The following is a 25,361-nucleotide window of genomic DNA, read 5'->3' on the forward strand; positions in this document are numbered from 1 at the left end:
TGTAAATAAGATATCCATGCTTTTGCTTTTGGAAACTGATTTTTGTTGTGGTTTCTCAATAAAAGTGAATTGCGCATTTCATGCTCGAGAAATACTGGATACATTATCAGAATCTAGCTTAAACAGTTTTCTCAGTAGAAATGCACAAGCCACTTTTATGGGGAAACCATAATTGAAAATAATCAGTTTTCAAAATCATAAACATTGATATCTAATACAGACTTCACAAGACAAAACTTTTAAAAGTATCATTGTAACCATGCGTACGACAGAGATGGTGCTGTTTGCACATTTTCTCAAGACCTCTAAATTTATACCTGCCTGCATATCTATATATATATTATCTTTGATCGTATACTAGGAAATTACCGCTTTCAACTATGCGGATAAAGTTTAGAAAGAAATTGTAAATGCGCAAGAACTAAACGAATGCCGCGTTAATCAAGTTTTTAATTCATTTTGGCGCTCAAGACGACAATTATTTTTTTGAGAAAAACAAATTTTTTATCATAAAAATGTTAAAGAAAATTATTTTTTTACAATTGTTAAAAAATTAATTGGAATTTTCGTAAGAAAGTAAACCATTTAAAATCTTTAAAAAAATAGTAAAAAAATGTTTCATAAGGGTCGTCTTTTTTTTGGATGAAATTGCGCCAAATGCTGCGTCGATTCATCCAATGAGATGAGAGGCCGGGTCAAGAGTCCCTTAATAGCACTCTTAACTAATCCTGGTTGGTAGGATCATCTACCCTACGCGTTCATAAGTTGTGCTAATACCGGATCCTAGCCCCGGCACTCTGCCCCCTAGCCACAGCGCTCGGCCCAGAAAGTGTCTTAACCTAACCTAACCCTAAATAAATACTACAATAATAAATGTACAGACCCATGTTTTTTGATACTGATAAAAGTTGTTAAGAATAAGAATTAGCTGCAAAATCTCTAGATGCATCCTCTGCATTGAATGTTTAAAAAAGTAATTATATTCATTCAAAACATACTTCTCTCATCCGGTTTGTTTTCAGATATTTAGCGAGCATGATTTCCAATGGAAAGCTGTCATGCTGTTGCACGATGTAATTCAAGAGGAGAAAATATATTTGCTGACAATTTGATAATCTACAGTCTTCCCATCTGTAGTTCTTCTCTGCTATTTGACCAACCACAGTTCAATCATTCAGCTGGAAATCGACTACAGTTGATTAATTCGCAGGTTTCTCAACCTCAAATTTATCCCCGTGGGCCTCAAATACATCAACCTTCAGTGGTGTTTTCTTCGATTCAATCATCTCAAGTAATCAATCCGCAAATTTATCAGCCTCAAGTGACAAATCCCCAACTCTATCGGCCTCAAGTGATTAATCCGCAAGTCTATCGGCCCCAAGAGATTATTCCACAAGCCTATCAGCCCCACTTGACAAATCCGCAAGTATATCAACACCAAGTGATTAATCCGCAAGTATATCAACACCAAGTGATTAATCCGCAAGACTATCAGCCCCAAGTGATTAATCCGCAGGCATATCAACCTCAAGTGATTAATCCGCAAGTGTATCAGCCTCTAGTGGTAAATTCAACAAATTATCCATCCCAGTCGATTAATCCGCAAGTTTATCATCCCCAAGTGACTGATTCACCGATTTATAAGTCCGAAGGGGTCAACTCATCGTTGTACAAAGCACAAGGGGTCAACCCGCAAGGTTATCAACCCCAAGTTGTTGAAGCACCGAATTGTTCCCAGAGAAATCAAAAACAATCAATCAATACTCAAGTTAGTCAGTCGCATTTGATAAATCCTCAATTGATCCCACAACCCTATTCTGCTGATCATCATTCACAGTCACAGTTGATCAATTTCCCAGTTGATCAACCACATTTGATCAATCCGCCCAATACTCGGGTACTATCGATTGATCAACCTTCATCAATCATATCACCAGGATATCAACCTTTATCACCCAACCTATCCGGTAATGCCTGTGGTCAGTTTGACATAAAGAAAGATATTAGAATGGATACAAACAAAGATGAAAGTCTAGTAGCTGCTAACGATGAATATAACAAAGATCGGACAATGAGTTCAGAACACGAAGAAAACAGCTTGAAATCGGAAGTAGTTTATCATTACGAACCTAGCAGCGACGAAGAAGAAGAAGAAGAAGAAGAAGAAGATAAAGGTTTGGAAAAGGATGACTTACCAGATACGACTGAAGAGAAAGAATCCGAAGACTTCAAAATTTCAGAAAATGATGATTATGACCTAGTGAGCGAGCAAGTTGCTGAAGAAATGGAGGGTACATCTAATGCTCATGTGCTTGAACCCCGGGAGAAAGATCCCATTAACATAGACGATCTTCTAGATGATGATGTAAGAGATCCTGACTACAATGAAGAACCTGAAGAAGAGGATAATGATAATCCGGACTTTGAAATTAAAACGACCAGAGGAGGACGTGTTGTCAAGAAAGTTAACTATAAGGAAAAGGAGATATCTCAATCACGTTACAAGGAGGACTCATCACGTGACACCAAAAATAAATCTAACTCACGTGACATCAGAAGATTAAGTACAACTGATGATAAAACTAGGATGCCAATACAGAGGATTATCATCCCTCCGGTGACGAAGGTAACTTTTCTGAATCGAAATGGTTTCAGTGCTGGGAACTCTTTTATTGTTGATATTCAATCTTTATTCATATCCTGCATTGTAATCGTACCCAGTCAGGGGTTGAAGAGAGCTTTGATCAGCGGAGTAATAAATAAATAAAGATAAAGATTCTCAAATTAGCACACAGTGAATATCGGAATCCAAGGGGATTTTGATTGTCTAACACAAAAGTTCCCAGCTCCGAAAGAAAAATTAATTCAGTTCTTAAGATTTAAGTCGTTTTAGTATTTAATATCAATTTAGTATTTTCTAGATTTAATTTTTTAATTTATTTAATTTACAAGCCGTCTTTTGAGAACTAAATGAGCTAGCATTCCGGCTTGCAACATTTCAGTTTAAATCCAAACTATTCTCAACTTTTTGGAATAAATTTGGCCTGCCTGCACGCTATGTTAAGTGGGTGATGGGTTTTTTTGCAGTGCACAGTCAAATTACTTGATCCCGAAAAAATTATCAATAATTTCTCAAATTTTTAGTGGATCCTCTCTTTTTCTTAATATCGAGACTAACCTAATCTTGTACTTGTATCCTGAAAAGTGTATAAAATTCAACCAATCACAATCGCGTATATGAAGCCGATAAGTTTGAAATTTTGCGCGCCATTTAAGATTATGTGTAGAAGCGGAAGGTACTCTCTAATTTAGAAAAACCGGGTTTTGATTTTTCTCTTTTATATTCAAGAAAGAACGGTTTAAGAAGAAAACCAAAAGTGTGTCCATAGGATACTCAGATTAAGTAATAGGGATTCAGGATCTCATCTAAAGTTTTCAGCTCAGTGCTTACCTGAATTTGATGTGGATTCTAGCACTTCAACACTTAACTTATCTTTTCCATGTTCTAGGAAACCCCCAGAAGGATAATTGTCAGTGAGAAAACTAAACCCCCTATTAGAACAATCATCGTTCAACCAACAGAAAAAAAGAAAATGTACACAACAATTAAGGTAATAATTAAGATTATTTAAAAATTTTAAAAATATAAAAACTTGTTAGACCCATGGTTCCCTTTCTGTATTAGTTAAGTTGAAAATTATTTTCTTAACAGATAATTATAATTTTAGTAGATTCTCAATATCTCAGGGGTATATCATTTTACGAATTTTTTATGATAAAGGGGGGGATTTAAAACTAGACCTCGATAAGCACGTTCTTTTATCCAAAAAAAATTATTATTTTCCCAATTCAGTTAATAAAACCCCTCTAACATTTTTTGATTAACTTCTGAGAGGAAAACAATGATTCACAAAAAGAGAGAGGGGGGGTAATGATTTTTCATAAAAATAAACACACCGGAAACATCTAAAATTAGGTGATGATTCATATTTAGATGATAATCTCAGATTAAATTAGATCTTAATAACGTTTTTTTTAAGAAGCTAAATTTTTTTCTAAAGTTTTGAAACAGTGGTTATTAATTAAAGAAATAAACTCATAATCCCTTGTAGAAGTTAATAAAAATCTCAGATTAAATTCGATCTTAATAACGTTTTTTTTCAAGAAGCTAAATTTTTTTCTAAAGTTTAGAAACAGTGATGTTTAATAAAAGAAAAAAACCATAATCCCCTATAAAAGTTAATTAGTACTTATTTTTATGTCAGGTTCCCGTGGAAAATAAACATCCTAAGGCCACTAGAATAATCAAAAGTGCAACTTCTACGACTGTTTCTTTAAAGCCAGGTTATTTTAGAAATATTTTGGATTATATTTGATGGATAAATGCATTACAGATTTTCACTGTTCAGACATTTCTGCAGTTGAGTTATTGGATAAGTCGTTGGTTGATTCATTGGTTGCTTCGTTGGTTGCGTTGGTTGCTTCGTTGGTTGATTCATTGGTTATTTCGTTGGTTATTTCGTTGGTTATTTCGTTGGTTGGTTGATTGGTTGGTTTATTGCTTTGTTTATTGGTTACCTCGTTGGTTGCTTCGTTGGTTGGTTTATTGCTTTGTTTATTGGTTAGTTCGTACTTTAAATTGAACATTGTGGATTCAAAGTTCTGACTTGTTTATCGCTATCTTCTACTACGTTGTGTTCACTGTACAGTTATCCTCTACTAATGATTTGTACAGGTGAAGAATACTCCAGTTTACGAGGAGAGACTGAACGGCATTGGGAAGTTTCTCAAAATCGATTTAGGTAAAAAAAATTATCTTGTTTTTTTACATCTTTAATATACCACGGAAAGGGAAGCATTTTTGTTCTTGTTCGAAACTTAAGAATTTTCTCTTATGGTCCTCTTTGTTTTAGAACGACCCTTTTGTATCGTAGTAAATTATTATATGCTTGCACATTTTGGGACCAAATAGAGATAAATAGATTATATATATATATATTAAAAATTTCAATTCAAAAATATATTCTAGATGACGCTGTGAAAAAGATTAAATATTTTGATTCCCTGAGTTTACCGCATCTTCAACTCTACTTCTCAATCATTAACTGTTTAGGTAAAAAAAATAATCTACCATTTGTCTACTGTTGTTGTTTTGTATTTGATAAACGTTCAAACGGATGAACCGATCGGGCCCAATTTTTTGTCGGATAAATCAATGATAATATAATATAATATAGAAAAATCACATTTAAGGATGTACGAAAAATCGTAGCATATATTATTAAAACACTTCGGAACGGCCCTTTAGAAAATGAGCCTTTTTTGTTGCATTTTAGCCTACCGTTCCTTATTAGAAAAGTAAAAAACTACCCGATTTTTAATCGATAAAAGAAGTATCTCTAAAAATTTTAATTTCTGCGTACACCTTATATAAACCTCGGGCATTTTCTTGCGTTTCACTGCTCAAAACCAGTAATTTCCTATGAAAATATCTTATCTTTGATTTTTAAAATATCTTCTTCATTTATGTTGGTGGATTGGATTGATTGGACTGAAGCAGAAATTGAACTTCCATTCCATTGTCTAGCTTGAAGGTTGATAAATTCTGAACATTTCCTCCATTGTTTCTGAAGCAAAAATGCTCAAGTCACTTTAAAAAGAACCTATTATCGAAAATAATTAATTTTCTCATGCATTCTTGACCAAGGGTATTGTTGTGAACCTCTAATAATGGGGGGTCACTTGAAATGACGTTATCAGTTCCTTTCATGAGAAAAATTGTTTCAATGTCTGTGAAAACCTGTTTTTATTTGAAGAATACTTTAGATTTTGATGGACCTCCAGCAGGCCTGGAATCCTTGTCTCCTCTTTCAAATATTGGGCTCAGGTATTTTCTGTTCCTTATCAACCTCTTCTTAACTCATCTTACTCTACTTTTTATAACTTTTTTGTTTTCTTTCTGGACACTATTACCTTCTCTATTCTAAATTTCTGGGAACATTTTTGGGGAAGAGAATTCAATCTAAATGAACAAATTCTTTAGGGTCCAAGAAAATTTAAATAAAATTAAATTCTCTTTCCTCTCTTTTGATTTTGTAGGCTAATTTTAGGGAAGAAAGTTCAAACTGAACTAAATTTTCTTCTATTTCTCTCTCTTTTTCGGAAATAACATTTTTTTCTTCTTACTCTCTTTTTTTATTCATTTTCATGGAATTTTATTTTTATCTTTCTTCCCTGTTTAGTCAAACTGTGGTTTCTTCCTCCCCCCCATGTTTCCCCTCCTCTCCCTTTAGGGAGGGGGACGGGGGTAAGAATATACATATCTGCCAACACCCCACACCAAATGTATTGTCATTTAAAATTGTCGGCCCAAAGATTTTTTTAAAAGGCTTTGTTTTATTTCATACTAGCTTGGGAACCCAGATTTGCCTGTTTTCTCTATAAAAGTTGACAAGCTAAAATTATATTTTGTTATCCAAACAAAGAACTTTCCTGTGGTTCTATCGAGTTCTCCAATCAAAGTTTGGGGCAAATCGGTCAAGGGGTTTATGAGTTATGATTGGACTTGACTTGCAAACAAACTTTTTATGTAAAGATAAAGGAATATGATTTTTAAGAATTGACCCCCTCCCCCTCCAAAAAAAAAATATTTTTGATACTCTGAGGACAAACCATGAAAAATTGGATATCAGATAGACTTCATTCTTTTTGAAACTTTTCATCCAAAGATTCAATAAATTTAATTCACCAAATAAGCAATAGCACACATGCAAAAACATACCTAACATCGGGGAGGAAAGAATTTGCAAGAAAATTAACAATCCTGAAATTTTGATTTCTTTTAAAATCCAGGAAAGATCTGTTTCTAAATTTGAGCAGTATATTGGAGAAGGACGGAGATCTAGCAGTGACCATAGTAGCTGAACTAGGAGACGAGCAATACCAGGTACTGTACTGTACTGTAATGTTATGTAACGTACTGTACTGTACTGTAATGTAATGTAACGTACTGTAATATACTGTAACGTACTGTAATATACTGTATTGTACTGTACTGTAATGTAATGTAATGTAACGTACTGTAATGTAATGTAATGTAACGTACTGTAATATACTGTAACGTACTGTACTGTACTGTACTTTACTGTACTGTACTGTAATGTAACGTACTGTACTGTAACGTATCGTAAGGTAACGTAACGTACTGTAATGTAATGTAACGTACTGTACTGTACTGTACCGTACGGTACTGTACTGTACTGTACTGTACTGTAATGTACTGTAATGTACTGTAATGTAGAGTAGCTTACTGTACTGTTAAATTCTGTAATGTACTCTACTGTACTGTATTAAAATCGTTTAAAGTTTCTTAGATTTGATTCTTAATGCTAAATATTTTTCTCGTTTTGCAGGAATTTTGTTCTGTTCTGAATTGTCCCGCGCCCATCATACGTGAAAAAGTTCCTGAAATGGTGATCAGCTATCACCGGATCAGGTATATTACATTATTTCTTACAATTTTGAAAATGCCTAGTTTGAAATTTTAATGGATGCCCCATGCAATTTAGACCAGACAAAGTTAAGTTTTTAGAGTACGTTGTGAATCTGAAATGCCACCCCAAAAGTAAAGAGTCGCTTGAAAGTACAACTCCAGTCCCTTCAGTTTAAATTACTAATTGCAGGTCCATGATTGTGTCAGATCTTATGTCCAAGCTCAGTGAACTCAAGGTATGTTTTAATAAGGAAGGCACCCAATGTAAAAAATTGCATCAATTCCCATCTTTTAACCTTTCACTTAGCTTTAATTTTATCTTTTTACTCCCTATCTGAGAATCCTAGGGATTTGGTTTTTCAAAACTTTTATTTATTTAAGAGAGAGGGGAAAGGGGTGAAAAATATCATCTTAACTTAAAAAGATTTTTGCCACCTCGAAAAATTTATTTACCCTTTTATTTCCTCCGACTCTGCAGGGGGGGGGGTATTCTTAAAATAGGAAAAATGTTTCTCAATAAGGCATTTCCCTGTATCTTTGACATAGGACTGATATGTAAGAAACTTGAGAAAAAGTTATTTTGAAAAATTAATAAAAACAGTCCTGAAGGCAGTCTTGGGGTTCTGCATTTCCCTATCTGGATTTGATTTGATTTGATTTGATTTGATTTGATTTGATTTGATTTGATTTGATTTGATTTGATTTGATTTGATTTGATTTGATTTGATTTGATTTGATTTGATTTGATTTGATTTGATTTGATTTGATTTGATTTGATTTGATTTGATTTGATTTGATTTGATTTGATTTGATTTGATTTGATTTGATTTGATTTGATTTGATTTGATTTGATTTGATTTGATTTGATTTGATTTGATTTGATTTGATTTGATTTGATTTGATTTGATTTGATTTGATTTGATTTGATTTGATTTGATTNAGGGCCCCCCCCCCCTACATCAAATGTGCCAACTCCACCATCCCCTTTGTTTAAGGGTCGTTAGACGTTACTTCAATTAACATTCCATTAATAACGAGGCTTAACCGATTCATAATCCTTTAAACTGTTTTCTGAACCAAAATTTAAAAACATCCTTGTTTTTCTAGCTAAAAAATTGATACTTTCAAGTTGCTGTTTGTTTCTAAATGGGCTTGTGGACTTTTTTCTGCCTCCTCCCCTTTCTTGTCTTTTTGTTCACTTTACAAACTTTCTAAATTTCAATTCTTAATTGTTATGTTTTTATCAAATTTGTTTATAATAACCAAAGAAAGAATTTGTTTGTGTGTAGAACCAGTTTTGTCTGGATTTTATGGGGGATCTTGCTCTACTTCTAGCCCGAAAAGGTATGAAACTTGGAAATGGACTTTTCCAGATTTAAAATGGGATGATTGTATAGGTATAGAGGAATACTTAGAATTTGTTGCATACTTTTCCTTCATATTTTTAGTGTTAATAAATTTATTTAATTTACGCAACGTAATCATAACTTGAATAAAGGAAGTCTTCGGTTTTTTGTTCAGGGTTAAACTCCTACGATCAATTAGAACGCAATATAATTTTTTAATTTGGAGGGAAAATTTGGAGGGAGAATCCCCCATTTTGGACCGAGTCTAACCTATCAATTTAAAGCTTGGAGAAATCCCGATTTACCTGGAAATTTTGTTTAGGGATTTCCTTCTATCCAGAGCATCCTTTCTTCACCAAGAAACATGGAACTAATTCTGAACATACTCCGACTACTGGGACTAGGGTTCCAACAACCACAGCTGCTGCTAAAGCTACTCCTTCCAGAAGGATCCAAATCCAACCTGTAGAAACAGAAGAGGACGTAGACAATCCGGATGCTGTAAATCCAACTCAAGATAATACAGATCCTTTAAATATTGAAATAACCCCCCAGACTCTAGTAAATGATTCAAGAATCTGTGAAACACCTCTTGGAAGATCCAAGATTACCGAAGAAGTTGTAAATATAAGTGAAGATGTCTCTTCTGGGAATCTTGATGATGATCGGGAAGAAACCAACGACGTGGAGATGTTTGACTCTTATGTATCTGAAGGAGATGATGATCCTATCCGACCTGATACCCCTGAACCTGAGGATGACAAAGATGACGTAGAAATGTTTGACTCCACTGTGAATGAAGAAGATGATACTCCTGAACCTGAAGATGATAATTCTGTGAAAATTATCTCTGAAAATGATCAGATAGAAGACAACAATGTCGGTGAGATGTTTGAAGTACACAATGATAATCCTGAACCGGAATTAGATCCGCTTGAACTTGATCCTGATCTGGAACTAGAACAGAAGATAAACATTTCCGAAGAGAAACTTGAGGAAAGGAATATCTTTTCTGAGAATGAGGTATCAGCCACTTCTCCCAGGAAAAGCAATAGAAACAGAGGTAAAACCTTAAAATAAGAAAATAAAATTTCATCAATAACTTTATAAATTGTCTAAAAGAATGGATGAGATATCCATGATTTCTCCTTGATAATTGATTATTTCCAATGGAGGGAAATCATGCGAATTAAAGACCTTATAAGCTAGAAAAACGGCGGCATCCTCCACGTTTTTGATGAGACAAATGTTTGAAGTGTACTGTTGTATCTATATAATACAACGAGGACAATCTCAAACTATTTTATTGTTTGATTTACAAATCAATTATCATTCAATAAATCGAATTATTGAATTGATCTATTTGATTAAGGTGTATGTGTGTCATATGCCGAGATAGAAAATCCTGAAATTATAGAACACAAGAAGGATAAGTTTTTAAACCAAACCAAAGGTAAGACATTTATTACAGGGTGCTTAATTTCATTTTGATACGGATCCAGATCCTTGATCACCCCTGCCTGAATAAAATGTATCCAGGTCATGAACATTTCTTTGAGATTTACAGATTTTTTTTACGCTCATACATAATTAACGATTAAGCGATAAAGAAATTTTAATAAACTCTTTTTTTAAGATAAGTCTTGGGTTTTAAAGCAGAAAATTTCTTTTTACAGTTTTTGGTTGATATTTTGTTCCTTGCCGTGGATCCGCATAATTTAATAGATCCGGATCCTAAGCAATTATTTATTCATTTGTACATTTGTAAACTTATTTACATATTGACTTATTCGTAGATTTGTTTCTTTATTTTAGGTTCATTTCTTAACATTTTATCATGGTTTATTGGTTGACTTGGTTAAATGTTTAATTGTTCCATCCATTGTCCATGTGTTCATTTTTTCAATTCTCCATGTGTTCATTTGTTCAATTCTCTATATGCTCATGTGTTCAATTGTTCATGTGTTCATTTGTTCAATTGTCCATGTGTTCATGTGTTCATGTGTTCAATTGTCCATTTGTTCAATTCTCCATGTGCTCATTTGTTCAATTATTGATATGCTCATGTGTTTAATTGTTCATGTGTTCATTTCATACAGGGTGTCTATTAAAAAATCGTTATTGTTGTCAGTGCCTCAATTTTAACAGATGTTCTTTTTATTTTTATTTTTTAGATAAAGGATATATTCGTAAGATAAAAAAGAAGATACTGTTGCTTTTCTACAATTCTAACGATTTTCTTATCTAAGAAACCACATTTGAATTGTAAATAATCAAATTTCAGCTTGAAAAACTAAAATATCCGATTATTCCTAAATCAGACTAAGTATTAAAGAGGATTGTTGTGAATCATGTATTCCAATCTGTGTCCGAATTTAATGAATTTGAGCCGCGTCTTAAATCCTCCAAAAACCGGTTTCAATTGAGCGCCGGCTTAAATCTTGAAACATTGAATACAATTTTAAGTGAAACCAACCATATTTGAGCCGCGCGCTTGAATTCTTTAAATTCGGCCTCTGTTAATGGAATTCAGCCTCATAAACTTTTATCTTCTACTTAAGTAAAAACAAATGGTTTGAAGAAAAAAAATTATGATTATTTTATTTTTAGGGAAAAGATCCATCAGTCAGCCATTGCAAGTTGAAGAGTCCCTTAACAATATTGATTACGATGATATTATTCAGGTAAAGATTTTAGTTTTTAATTATTTTGGTTAATTTTTGTCATTTACTTTCTCTCAGGATCAACATTTGGCCTAATGTGAAAAAATAAAAAATAAATTCAAAACTGTTAATTCCAAACATTTGCGGACTTGAAACTCCGACCCACTAAAGAGCCCGTTCTCTTCATAGAAAATGATCGTGTAGTTCACGTACTTTGGGGGACGATATGTTGGCCGCTAGATGTCTCATTCTAAATTCTTATCTGATAGATAGATATTTCTCCGTACATTTGACGACCAATATAGGAAACGTCAAGTTGTCGACCAATGTAGTTTATGGAAGGAACGGCCTCTGGAGTCTTAGAGTCTTAGGCCATCCCTGCAACTTGTGATTTGATTTGATTTGATTTGATTTGATTTGATTTGATTTGATTTGATTTGATTTGATTTGATTTGATTTGATTTGATTTGATTTGATTTGATTTGAAATTTCGACCCTAACAGAAATATATGAAAAGAAATCCATCATAAACAAGCGTGCTAAAACGGTTTTTTTTTAGGATTAAAATAATGCAAAGTTCAATAAAAGCAAACTTTTGAATGTTGAAAGTTTATTGAAAGTTTTGAATAATAACGATGAACATAGCTGGGTTAATTGTCAGTCTTTGCTTGATCTGGGTGAATAAATAAGTGATACCAGAAAATTGTGGAAGAAAACGACTTTTACGCAACCCTAAAGTATAATTGACGTTTTTTGAAAGCAAATAGTTTTACTAGTAGCTTACAAAACACAAAGTTAAATTGGTCAATGTACACTGAACAATTGGACGTTTTTTCAAAGCAAATAGTTTTACTAGTAGCTCACAAAACACAGAAAGTGAAATTGGTTAATGTACACTGAAACTCGGTAGAATCACGGGAATGTTCAAACTTGTTATTTAATTCAAATGAACAGTTTTCCAAGCTGCTGGGGAATTTTATGGTAATATGAAAATGGCCTCTTATCTTTGAGCGATAAGATTGACTTGATTGTACCTAGTTAATAAAATTTGGGTATCGTGTGTTTTAGTTAAATAGATGAACAATCCCTTTCAAGAGACTTTAAGCGTAATTTTAAGTGTTTACTCCATGCAAAGATGGCAATGCCGACAACGGTACTATTAAAACCTTAATCTGATCATAAATGTGGAAGATAACGTCGTTTTTCTGACTCAAATTGCGTATTTCTGCGAATTTCTTCATTGTTTATTACAGATAAGAAATGCGCAAGTGCACTTTCGCAGAGGAAAATAAACGGTTTCAAGAAACAAAAACATTGATATATAGTTCTTTGATTGATGGGTTGTCTCCTAATGATAATGATATTTATGCGTGATCAGAGAAAGGTTTTAAGTTGTAAATCGTGAATTGCCATCTTTGCATAAAGGTTCACTCAAAACTACGCTTACAGTCCCTTTAATGAAGAAATCTGAATTTTTAATCATATTTTTATTTCACTTTAGGTCCGGGATCACAAAAGAGTCCAAGAAGTGGAAAAGTAAGATTAAATCGTACAAACAATTTTTAAATAAAAAAAAAAACTATTTTTGAAATGATTGCTTGAGAGAAAAAATGTTTCAGGTCAATTTGCTGGTTTGTGATCTATCGGAGCTGCAGTTTACAATTCCAGACAATATTTTGGTAAACATATTTTTGTAAAGGACTGTTAACGCAAATTCAAGTTAAACTCCAATTACATCAGTATCCGTATAACATTCTTTAATAATCTTTTTTCCGTCCTGAAAGTGTTGAATTTTACCAATTTTCTTCTTTGACTTTGCATCATTAATCCACAAAACAATTTTACAATTTTGTGCTCACTTAAATTACCTCAACAGTCCCTTTAAATAATGCATGGTTTGATTTTTAAATTCTAATGTTAATGGTTTATTCTTTTGTGTTTTAAAATTTTTGTTCAAGACTTTTAACAGCGCTTTTTTATTTTTTATCCTTTTGCTTTATATAATGTAAAGTTTAAAGTCATGGGACTCTAATTTTTCCCTTCTAGTCTCTATATATATATATATATAAATGTTCGTGAGTGTCGCACAAAAATGAGTCAACAATTACTATTTAAATTTGAATTCTTTTTTTAACAATTTATTATTTTTGAATTTTTAATCTTATAAATTGGATACAGTTTATACAGAGAAATTCTGATTAGATTCTGATTTGAATTCTAGAACCGATTGAAGAAGAGTAAATACTTCCTGGAGAAACCAGGGCAGTACAAGATCCTCCAGCCTTGGAAAGCAGACAAATTCACTCAGGAAAATATTCACATTTATTATCCAAATGTTTGGTTTTTTATTTAAGATTTTTGTCCACAAAATTTATTCGGAACAGAACGAATGAATTATAGTATGAAAGACGTGAATAATAAAAGATAATTAAATTTTTTTTCTGTGTCAAAAATCACCTATGAAAAAGCAATGATACCCCCGTAGAGACGAATAATTAAGAATATTAATTAATTAGATTGATCCTAACCTACCCCAAGGATTCAAGGTCAGTTATTTATCTTTTTTTTTAAGAATTTCTAATAATTTTGAAATTATGTTAATTACCTTATAAAGCAGAAAATACGACGCTGTATTTGAATAATTTATAGTTTATATGGATAAAAATTTTTTTTGAAATTTCTTGATTTTAATTGGATTTCGGAGACATCTCCTTTAACGGATTGTAGGAGCCATTCTTGATCAAGTCAGCCACCCTCTGGAAGTCAATGTCATTGATTTTCTCAAAATTTTGCACACAGCTAGCATATTATGAGAAAATGCATAGAAGAACCAACGGTTGTGGCTCATGGCTGCCGGAAGACAAAAAAGTTAACATGTGGCATGGAATGGAAAATGATTGTGGCTCAATGCCAATGATATTCTGTTTTCTAGTTATGGGCCCGGACGAGAAAAAATAAAATGCACACCGATCGAGAATATATGACTCCAGATAGAACTATCTCCTTCAGATCTAAAACTGCTTGCATTGAATATATCAAATTACTAGGAAACTGTCAATAATCAAAACAATGAAAACGGACGTCAAAACTTTTGTGTGAAATTGCACTTATCTTCTTCAACCGATCTTGATATTCTCTGTGACAACTTTTGATTTTAGAGACAAGTTCTTTATTCATGCAGGGGTTTATATAATTCCATTAATTCCATTTCTAAACCCAATCGGGGGTTGAAAATACACTTTCTGTGTCTTTTTTTAACTTTGGCAAGTGATTTGTGCATGTTTATTACACTTCAGAAATGTGTACTGCATTTGGGGTGTTTAAAGAAATAAATGTTTGTATGCAGAAAAATAATCAACCCCTTGTAGTATACATTCTTGACATCATACTTCCAATTGTTTACAATAGCAACATGGTTAATTTCTAAGGCTAATATCAATCAATCAATTAACATTTACAGCATGTCCAAACTAAAGGAGAAATATATAAGAAACAATCTTAAATAAATGACAATTGACAATGATGTCCTCAGATAACCTTGAGTTACCCTCAAATCCTCAAGTTGTAGAATCACTAATATCTGGACGCAGTCCTCCCCCAGAAGGTATGGAACTTGGGTGTTTTATATTTTCAAGAATACCCCCACCTCCCCTTGGGGAAAAATAATTTAATTAAAACATCATAAGGCAAGATTTTCAAACTTCTATCCATGATTTTCCATACAGATTATATATAATATAATCAGATTTAGCAATGCTCATTGCAAATACCCCCCTTTGAAAATATTCTGCTTTGATAGAAAGGTTTATGAGTTTTCACCTGTGAAAGAGTTATAGCTAGAAAGATTAATCTTTGACTAAACCAATCAAATTCTTTTCCCGTAGAATTTTTTTTGCTTTCAACCTGTAAAGTTTATAATGGACAATGGCCCAGTGGTTTTTTTTTAAATAGAAAAGTTCTTGAAGAAATGTAGCCCTAATAAATGACCCCAGGCATATCCTAGAATTCTAACCCTTTTTTGATTGTAAAAAATCCTTGGGTGTTAAATTTGTAACATTTGAGAATTTTTTTGTAGAGTAGTTCAAATTTAATAAATGCCTTAATGATTCCAAAAAAGAACCCATGAATGAAGATTATTGAACCCCATGTTTGAACTCCTTCCTTCCTAGATTTAAAAGCAATATGAGCTAAAGAGACTTTTTTTTAGAGACACTTGTAAAAGCTTCTACTTCACGAACCTCTTACCAAAGCAAGTGGCCGAATTTAGGCCCAACGCTAAAAGTCATGTCTGGAACCAAACCAGCAAATCCTGGAGGCCTTATTTGCAAGCCATTGTCAGCACTGAAGGATGAAGAACCCCTACCTGAAGATCAAATTAAGAACCTTTTTGAAACTCATTCAAACTTACTGAAAACAACCTTGGGTCCAGATGTATATGAGCGCATAAGGATTCAAGTAGGCCTGGTTAAAAGGAATATACTGTCTAAGAATACAAAGCTAAAATTGTCATTGACTTTAGCAAATATAACCCAACACTTGGATTCAAATATCCTGGTCTATTCGCCAATAACAAATCCTTCCCTTGAAATTACAAAATTTTTAAACCTGTACTTGTTGGCTAATAAAACTGAACCAAATAATCCTGATGTTAGGGCAATACAAATTCTCCTCCATGTTTCCAAAAAAGAACTTTATGTGACTAAGGATATTCCAAAGTTCTTGATGATCTACCACAGATTAAGATCAAAGATATTCATCCCAATCCTTGAGCGGATTGAACTGCTGAAGGCTGAATTTTGCAACCCAAACCATGTTCACATCTTTTCCGTTCCAAAGGAATTACGTGCACATAAATATCTTTGGTCTTTGGCCCCTCTATTAAGACACGAGCTGTTGATGAAGTTAGAGGAGGAGTTTGATTTTGAGTTTTTGTATTTGTTGGAAAAGAAGATGCCACAGGCACCTGTTCAATGTCCTGAGTCCCTAGTTCAATGTTCTGTGGCCCCAGCTCAATGTCCTGTGATATCAGTTCAACGTCCTGTGGCACCAGTTCAATTTCCTGAGACATCAGCTCCAAACCCTGAGATGCCAGTTCAAACTTTTGGATGTCCCTCCTGTTTGGTTCCCTGTGAGAACCTTACAGTACTTGTCCATCATTTTGCATCAAAGCACTTCCATAAAAGATTCCTCAAGGTGGTCAGCAGCACAAATTGTAATTTATGCAATGCATCTTTTGCTGTAAAGGAAGATGTTTTTAAACATGTTGCATTAATCCATGGTAGGATAACCATTGACTATGTGGTTTGGAGCTGCAATTTGTGCAGCTTCAAGCACAAGGAGAGACAGAGTCTAATTAACCACTTTACTGATAAACATGCCTTACAAATGTCTGAGATATCCTCACAGTTAAAGCCTGTAAGTCTGAATCATTTGCCCTGTCATGTATCTGATTGTGCTCAAGTTCACAACTTTCAAGATATGAAGAGTCATGTTTTTTCTGCTCATGCCAAAGATCAGATTACTTCAGCCTGCCGACTACTTATAACGGAGTCTAAAATTCAGAAAAGGTGTATCTACTGCAGTTTATCTTTTGTTTCTGGAAACAAGATTCATGACGATTCATTTATCACCTATCACTATGCAATTCAACACAGCATGATTTTAAACTATATGGGGCTCAATAAAGAGTGCTCCCTTCGAGTAGTCTTCAATAAGGATATTCCTTCAAGTCCAGCTCCTGTAAACTTAGTTGATGAGGAAGATGACAGATCTCCAATAGCAGAGGATTCACTTACTGAAATGAATCATGGTCATGGTAGAGTGATAAATTCCAGAGCAGCTACCCAAGGAAATTCAATGAATCATTCACAAGGAAGATCAAAGCAAGACGGAGAAAATTCCCTTGAGTACTGTAGCATTTGCAAGAAGTATCTCATCAAGAAGAATTTTTTACAGCATGTGGTGACAACTCATTATGCGAACAAAATTGCCAAAGAGCTCAAAGAACATGGGTGTAAGCCTAGTGATAAAAAATGTTCATTGTGTAAGGCTAAGTTTACCTGTGGTTTGGAATTCCAAACTCACTTTGCTCTTACACATTCATCCAAGTTTGCAAGTTTTCAAGCAATGTCAGAAGATATTAAGAAAGAGGTGGTTGAAAATCAGAACAGTGAAGATTTAGATCAAACTTTGCAGGAGCAAAGATCAGAAAATGATGATTTAGTGGAGATTATTGACACTAAGCCAACAGTTCTACAAGAAACGCATTGGGTTCAAGAGTTTAAAAGTTTTTGTCAAGGAAAGGCAGTTGCTGTCGGGTCGGGCAATATGAACTTTACAATAATTAACCAGGTCATGTTAGAAAGTTTTCTTGAGAAGGTAACAACAATTCCTGAAAATATATCAAAGGTGGACATCATAGTGAATGAGTTGGAAGCCATCTCTTCTATTTCTCTAGCTAAACTTGAAACAGTTACTAGACACTCTCTGCTAAAGGATTACATGGAGAAGTGTGCCCAAGTATCAAGCACCATCTACAAGATTCCACCCATGCATGTGGTCATATTTCTCTCCCAGCTTATGGTAAAGCCAAATGTAGGAAATGATGACATATTCTGGCTGATGAAGAGAATAAATGCAATACACGATCCTATTGATGGAAGTCCAATTGGAATGGATAAGAAGATATTTGACTTTTTCAAAGCCATTGGATTTTCCAGTTCCTATGAAATGTTTAAAATGTTCATGCAAAAATCAGTACCTGAGTCTCAAAGTGATATTTCTTGTGATCAGTGCAACAGGCAGTTTACTACCATGAAAGCCTTGAAAGTACACAAGTTCAGACAACACTCCAGTCCAGGGAAGAAATCGATCCCAAGTGTTGCCACACCTGGTTCATCCAAGAGAACAATCCCAATGGTTTCCAGTACACCTGGTTCATCCAAGAAGCCTATCCCTAGTGTTTCCAACACACCTGGTTCGTCTAAGAAGCCTATCCCTAGTGTTTCCAGTACACCTGGTTCATCCAAGAAGCCTATCCCTAGTGTTTCCAGTACACCTGGTTCGTCTAAGAAGCCTATCCCTAGTGTTTCCAGTACACCTGGTTCATCCAAAAAGCCTATCCATAGTGTTTCCAGCACACCTGGTTCGTCTAAGAAGACAATCCCAAATGTTTCCAGTACACCTGGTTCGTCTAAGAAGGCAATCCAAAATGTTTCCAGTACACCTGGTTCGTCTAAGAAGGCAATCCAAAATGTTTCCAGTACACCTGGTTCATCAAAGAAGGCTATCACAAATGCTTCCAATACACCTGGTTCATCAAAGAAGGCTATCACAAATGTTTCCAATACACCTGGTTCGTCTAAGAAGCCATGTCCAAGTGTTCCCTGTTCACCTAATACTGTTCAACTCAGCAGTAATGGAGTTAAACATCCTGGTGCCATCCCTAACTTAGGAAACTTTGGATGTACTGTATGTGGCACGTTTTATAACAACCAGAGTAGTCTGAACAAACAGATAAATACGTTAGATCACCGCATAGCTGCTAAGTTTCCCACAAATCCAGCTGAAACTGAAGGTAGATATTTTATTCGTTTTTAAAATAGAAAAATTTAAAATTTCAAACTTTCACAATGCAAAGAAAGTCTTGGAATGTTTACATTTTTATCAGTATAATATATATATATACTATATAGGTATTATTGAAGCTGGTGATGTAAATATAAATATTTAGGTTTAAGTGAAGTAAATAAAGTTGAGGCGGCATATACACATTTCTGTGAAAATTGTGAAGGTATATAACATATTTTTATTACTTAAAATATAGAGTTAGTTTTTTAATGTTAGTTGCACGGGAAGAGGGAGGGAAGGAACTCCCCCCCCCCCCGCACAGCTTCCGAATCTCATTTTACATATATTTGCGGCAGTGCGTGTTCCCATAGGGCTTCCAAACCTCCCCCAAACAGTCTTCCAGGAATAATCTTCCATTTATAATCTTTAATTTCTACTTAAAACGGGTTTAATTCGATTATTTAAGCACGGTAGTCCATCTATAGTATTCTTAACATTTTCGTAATATATCAACTAAAACTTTGTAGATTTTGGTTGATATCCTGCCCCCCCTCCCAGTTGTATAAATTTACTTCTGTGATTGGTTAGGTTTTCGCAGTCTCGGCTCTGATTGCTTTCAGAATCAGTTACGTCATAGCTTAAACCTAACTGCAGACGAAATTAGTGAACTATTTATATTAAGTTAGTTTACCTGCTAAACAACATTCAAAGGCAAAGAAAATGTAATTAGCTTTCCACCTATATGTATTTCAAATCTGTAGTGCTTGTGAAAAAAGCGCCAATAGTTTTAAAATCATTAGGTTATAAGTGACATAACAGAGTTTTGTTTTCGTAAAATATCTAGAAAGAAAATTTAAAAATTTAAGAATTAACATTTATGAAGAATATTTTTTATTTGTCTACCTTTTAGTAAAAGCTATTCATTCTTTTATTGTAAAAAAGAAAAGAAAATTTAATGAAAATCTTAAGGATACTATATATATGGAATACCATGCTCAAATAGGTAAAATGAAGTTCTGAAGTTGTGCGGGGGAGTTTGCCTTCCCTCCCTCGTGGGAGAGGGGGGGGGGGTTTAAAACGCAATACAAACAAACCTAAAAAAATAAACTATGAAAGGTTCTAATATATAAAGTGAATCCGCATCTGAAGAGAAGGATATCCCTCGTGCCTCTTATCTGTAAAACAATGGAAAAGAATCAATTTCTATCAATCTCACACTATGATTTTGCAATTGAAAATAATTAATTTTTCTGAAGATAAATAACAACATTTTAATCATCCTTGATCAGATAAAATTTTTAATGTCACATTGTGAATCGGAAATGCCACTTTTAACAAATGGTCACGTTAAATTTGATAGAATATCCTTTTAATGTTTAGACTGTGAGGATGGGTGCATCCATATCACTCACCCTGTTTATCCGGTAAACAGAGACAAACATACAGCGTATACAGGGCACACTAAATACAGGTTAGTTGGTGTTCTAGGGGGTTTAACATCCATCCACCCTTCTTTAGGATGTTAAGTGATGCCCCTTTTGAGAGGATAAAGCTTTTAATGGTTCAGTGGATTTTTGTGGCGATCGTTTTTCATGATGAAAATTCATACAGAAATCTTTCTAGATTTAAAACAACGCGGAAAATTAAATTTGATTATTTTCTGGTTTGAACGCAGACAAGATGAATAAAGTTTGTATCTGTTTTTCATTTTTAAAAGAGTAGCAACAAATGTGTTAATCATCTATAAACAACAAATTTTGCATCAAATGCTCTCTGACTTTGATATAAAAAAGCATACATATTTATAGGATTTCAAAGCTTTTTTGAAGTAAAATTCCATTCGAATTTGAATTTATTTGAAATAATATGTAATCGCAATGAAAAAAAAACTTTCTGTTTTTTAATGGTGTCTCGTAATTGACTGCGAATGGAAGGTATTAAATTTACGATACTTCCATTTTTACGATCCTTCCATTAAGGGGAAAATCCGGCAATCAGTGCTTAGGATCCATTTAATTTTGATGCGGATCCGGATCCTGGATCCGCACTGGAAAAAAATGGATCCGGATTGAGGTTATTTCTTTAAAATTTACTGAAATTATTTTTACAAAGAAGAATTTTCAAATTTTTTTCATTTTTTTATGCTAGAACTTGATGAACTATTCATAAATCAGGAAATTTTTATAATCTCTCTTTTTTCATTAGTTCAGATTTGGGTTTTAAGAGAAAATAATTTTTTTTTTCAGTTTTTTGTTGATATTTTGCCCCTTGGATCCGGATCCGGATCAAGGAAGCCAAAATCTTGCGGATCCAGATCCTAAGCACTGCCGACAATGGTTAAGATTGTGTCCTGTTCAATGAACCGATCTGGCTCAACTTGTGTGTGCCAACTGAATTGTCCTCACCTCTGGGAAGGTCGAAAATGAACCCAAAAAAAATCCCGGTAGAAAGTGTCAACAATAGTAAACAAAAAACAGAAAAATCTGTGCAAAGTCTAGTATATATCAGAAACTAAAGCTTGTATATAATTATAAACCTATAATTTAGGGAATTGAAGGAAGAATGTATCCTGTTCTCCCCAAACTAAAGCTTGTATATAATTTTAAACCTGTAATTTAGGGAAATGAAGGATAACATGCACCTGTTTCTGAAGAATGTAACCTGTTCTCCCCAAACGCATTCTCAACTGTTGAAAGATCAGCATTCACCGCCATCTCAGGTAGTTTCTTAGAGCCCGCGATTTAAAAGCTTCAGCTCGAGTCTTAATTCCTTTGGCCCAGTTCTAGGTTTAAGGCTCAATCTTAGACCCAGCTTACGTTATCGACAGCTGAAAGCTCTTAGACCCAACTGAAGGAATTAGGCCCAATGAAAATAAAACCGACCTTGGGGGAAGGGTGGGGGGTAGTTCTTCTTCTAAAAGTATACCCCTGCAGTCTCACTTTAATATAATCTTTGTGACTATTTGTTTTCTTTATTTATAATTTTATGAAGCTTTTTAGGGTATTAATATATCATGAAGCGAAAAGGGATATGATGAAAAATTATGAAGGTTTTAGGGGTGTAATAGTAAATTATTAAGTTTTTAGGAATACTAATGATATATGCTGAGAGGTGAAGGGGTATACTGACTAGTTATGTATCCTGAAGGTTTTATCGGTATTTTTTTAGGATACATTATGAAGATATTAGGAGTAATAATAACGGGTGTATTGTTATGATAATAATAATAAAGGTGTCAAGGGCATATTGAGGTTTTTAGAGACTAGCCAATTCTGACATTAATTTTCGTTGTCTTTACATTATCTTTGGATCATTTAAAGTCATAGCTTGATTCTAACAGTCGTCTTTCTTTTCCATAGTTTGGTCTTTTATTTTGACAGGGGCTAATTCCTGACTTCTATGGAATGGTGTTTTTTTTTCTGTTTGTTTGCTTAGGGAAATTATGATAAATTTTGTAGGTCAAAGAACACCAAGTTCTGAGATTGGGTGTACTAGTCAATGAAACTCTGGAAGAAGAAAGAGTAGAAGATGAAGAAGAGGAAGATGAGGAAGATCTAAGGAAACGGAAGAAGATTAAATTAAGTGAATCTTTGTCTGAGGTAAATCATCGAGATAATTCATTCATTGATTTATGCGTAACATATCGGGATTAAAATGATATCCCATTCTTAAGTTTTCAACTCAGAACAGATCTGAGAACTGTAGAATTACCAATTATTGATCTAGATATCCGCTGGGACACTCAAAATTTGAGGATCTATAAAAAATTATACCGTTCCATATCTTCATTTTAGTTATTCCTCCCATGATCAAAGCTCACTTCAACCCCTGGCTGGGTATAATTACCATGCGGGATATCATAAACAGATCACATTAATCTGCAGATTAACAAAAGACCGAGATTAAGCATTGATCTCGATATCCACAAAACAAGAGTTCCCACCTTCGGTAAATTTTACCGATGTCATAAAGTATTGAGATTCCTGGTTGAAAGCCAATGCTTTGCTGTATATTTTGTGAAACATTTTGCTTCTTAGATCCGGATATTTTTTTTGGATCCAGATTTAGGGAGATTCAAGAATCCCTTTTTTACATAAGAGGATTTAAGGCATTTATGTAGATCCACAAAAATTTTGTGAGTTGTTAACTCTTGTGTAATCAAACCAAACTGTAAAGGAAGTGACTGGCCTAAGTGAATTAATCCTATTTATTCACGTTGGTGACTAGCTAGATATGATAGTTGAACTGAGAGTGCAGTATTATAGAGAAAAATATCAGGATTCATTTGATACCTATAATACTGAACTCACAGTTTAACTACAGTTAAATCCTAAATGAGCCATACATCGAAAGAATTTATTAAATGTCGTCTTGACAATTTTTTTAATGAGTTTTATACTATTGTACATAAATCTCAGTATTTGCGAAAATAGATTAAAAGCCATGAATATGCGGGAACAGTTCTTAAGAGCTCCATATAATCATTTAATTAAAAAACTAAATATCTGCAGCATTCCATTATCGGAAAATGAAGAGAATGACAGTTGATGAATTCTTTCGATGTATGGCTTATTTAGGGTTTAACTGAACCAGAAATAAAAAGTAAACAATTACATTTTTTATATTCTTCCTCGGAAGCCTTAAAAATTGTCACAGACATAACCGCCGAGAATTTTTAAATGGACGACCATGGCCGGGTAGTTTTTTTCATTAACAACAAGAATTTTATTATTACACGGCTTGGTATTCAGAGAGGTGTAGGAAGGTCTGGATTTATGTAATAATCTTTTACAATAAAGCTGGTTCCAGAATTGTCCTTAATACGCCACAGTACATTCGTCGTCGTATATATCAATATAATAAAGACTACTTTCAATTTCAACTTTTACCAAGCTTTTAAACAGCATGGATACACATTAACAAGTAAACAAAGAGAAACTGTCAATGAACTTGTAAATTGAAAAAAGCTTGTTAGAAATCAAAATTTAAAATATAAAAGTCGTCTTCATTGTATTGATATAAAAGCCGACAACTGTATTCCCTTTTTGGTTTCGACAAACTTTATATTTATTGAGGCGAGTAATTAAAACAATTTTGATACTGATGGTAGCTATTAGTTAAGATAGAAAAATATTGTGTTTACTGTTTATGGTTGCTCATTTTTCAATTCCCAATTTTCGTCTATTTTAGATCGTGAAATAGTTGACTGTCTGTATTATTTGTAATTGTCATTTAATTTTTTACTTTGATTACTCATTAAATATCTCGCAATTAGAAATATAATGTTTTTTAGATCGGTGTCGGGTATTAAACTTGAAGATACTCGGAGCCTCTTCTGCAGACACAGAACAAGTTCGCAGATATCGGAGGAACATACAATATTAGGAGGTTTCGGAAGAACCGATAATGTCCGATCGGAGGAACAGATATCTTTCCGGGGGTATCGGTGGCCTTTATATAGTAAATAAATCGTAAATTTGTCGGAGGAAAATTATCTTGAAATTCAGTTCTATCTCTCTGATAGACATGAAACAGTGTTAAAATATTTTATATGTCATAGTTGAAAATTCAAGTGTAATGGCGGAAACCATGGTCTAAGAAATTAGAGAAGTATTATTTTTTTATTCAAACTTCCTTTGATAAACAACCTCTGTTGTGTAATTTTAACTCGCATTTATTTGAAAATGTCAACATTGTTAAAACGACACTTTGACTGCTAAAATAAAAATTTTCATTAAAAATCTTTTATTTCATTTTGATATTCTGAACATATTTTAAGGTATAAAAAAGGCAGCAGGGGTCTATATAGTTTATAATAACAACAAATAGTATTTTTTTATTAAAGGGATTGTAAGAGTAACTTTAAGTGACCCATGTTAAGAGTGCAATGCCCGATTCACAACGGTACTCCTTTAAGCTTAGTCTGCTCAAGAATTAAATATAAATGTTTAAAATTTTGAAATTTTATTATTTTTAGACCTGGTTTTCTTACTACTGCAGGAAAATACAAAGGAATTATCAGAAATACCCACTTCTAAACCTTGTAATATAAAATATCTTCCACATTAATGATCAGATAACAGTTTCAAGGGTACAGTTGTCAATCGATATCGGTCATTGCCATCTTTGCTTGAAGGATCACTTGAAATTAATTTACAAATTACAAATTACAAATTACAAATTACAAATTACAAATTACAAATTACAAATTACAAATTACAAATTACAAATTACAAATTACAAATTACAAATCACAAATCACAAATCACAAATCACAAATCACAAATCACA

At 33.5% G+C, this 25,361-nt stretch overlaps 3 protein-coding genes across 4 annotated transcripts; all 3 read left to right on the plus strand.

The window, feature by feature from the left end:
* Positions 1-1,004: 1,004 nt before the first annotated feature.
* Positions 1,005-8,496, plus strand: LOC111710935 (uncharacterized). The gene is made up of 11 exons (XM_023485143.1): positions 1,005-2,626; positions 3,510-3,611; positions 4,266-4,344; positions 4,410-4,501; positions 4,736-4,802; positions 5,030-5,113; positions 5,827-5,887; positions 6,853-6,946; positions 7,413-7,495; positions 7,683-7,756; positions 8,435-8,496. The coding sequence occupies exons 1-11, from the start codon at positions 1,046-1,048 to the stop codon at positions 8,494-8,496; spliced, it is 2,379 nt and encodes a 792-aa protein (XP_023340911.1). The 5' UTR covers positions 1,005-1,045.
* Positions 8,497-8,765: 269 nt separating this feature from the next.
* On the plus strand, positions 8,766-11,570 carry LOC111710940 (protein PFC0760c). The gene is made up of 4 exons (XM_023485147.1): positions 8,766-8,836; positions 9,161-9,901; positions 10,211-10,291; positions 11,449-11,570. The coding sequence occupies exons 1-4, from the start codon at positions 8,803-8,805 to the stop codon at positions 11,553-11,555; spliced, it is 963 nt and encodes a 320-aa protein (XP_023340915.1). The 5' UTR covers positions 8,766-8,802; the 3' UTR covers positions 11,556-11,570.
* A 1,371-nt stretch (positions 11,571-12,941) lies between these two features.
* LOC111710939 (uncharacterized) lies at positions 12,942-24,811 on the plus strand. 2 transcript variants are annotated; one of them, XM_023485145.1, is made up of 13 exons: positions 12,942-13,037; positions 13,121-13,180; positions 13,723-13,809; positions 14,018-14,047; positions 14,434-14,548; positions 15,034-15,105; positions 15,709-18,687; positions 18,730-19,077; positions 19,234-19,293; positions 20,451-20,541; positions 21,690-21,789; positions 22,529-22,669; positions 24,364-24,811. In XM_023485145.1, exons 5-13 carry the CDS (start codon positions 14,461-14,463, stop codon positions 24,379-24,381), a joined length of 3,897 nt encoding a protein of 1,298 aa, XP_023340913.1. In that variant the 5' UTR covers positions 12,942-13,037; positions 13,121-13,180; positions 13,723-13,809; positions 14,018-14,047; positions 14,434-14,460; the 3' UTR covers positions 24,382-24,811. The 2 variants fall into 2 exon arrangements, with proteins under 2 accessions (XP_023340913.1, XP_023340912.1); XM_023485144.1 differs by having other exon boundaries at positions 15,709-19,077.
* The last annotated feature ends 550 nt before the right edge of the window (positions 24,812-25,361 follow it).

Source organism: Eurytemora carolleeae, unplaced genomic scaffold (genome assembly GCF_000591075.1).
Source record: "Eurytemora carolleeae unplaced genomic scaffold, Eaff_2.0 scaffold918, whole genome shotgun sequence".
NCBI lineage: Eukaryota > Metazoa > Arthropoda > Copepoda > Calanoida > Temoridae > Eurytemora > Eurytemora carolleeae.

Coding starts and splice junctions, on each gene's coding strand:
- LOC111710935 (XM_023485143.1), top strand. CDS start 1,046: ATGGAAAGCTGTCATGCTGTTGCACGATGTAATTCAAGAGGAGAAAAT. Junction 5,888..6,852: donor CTTTCAAATATTGGGCTCAG/GTATTTTCTGTT, acceptor TTTAAAATCCAG/GAAAGATCTGTTTCTAAATT. Junction 7,496..7,682: donor ATCAGCTATCACCGGATCAG/GTATATTACATT, acceptor TACTAATTGCAG/GTCCATGATTGTGTCAGATC.
- LOC111710940 (XM_023485147.1), top strand. CDS start 8,803: ATGGGGGATCTTGCTCTACTTCTAGCCCGAAAAG. Junction 9,902..10,210: donor GAAAAGCAATAGAAACAGAG/GTAAAACCTTAA, acceptor TATTTGATTAAG/GTGTATGTGTGTCATATGCC. Junction 10,292..11,448: donor GTTTTTAAACCAAACCAAAG/GTAAGACATTTA, acceptor TTTTATTTTTAG/GGAAAAGATCCATCAGTCAG.
- LOC111710939 (XM_023485144.1), top strand. CDS start 14,461: ATGCACACCGATCGAGAATATATGACTCCAGATAGAACTATCTCCTTC. Junction 14,549..15,033: donor TGAATATATCAAATTACTAG/GAAACTGTCAAT, acceptor TGATGTCCTCAG/ATAACCTTGAGTTACCCTCA. Junction 19,294..20,450: donor TTTCTGTGAAAATTGTGAAG/GTATATAACATA, acceptor TTTAATGTTTAG/ACTGTGAGGATGGGTGCATC.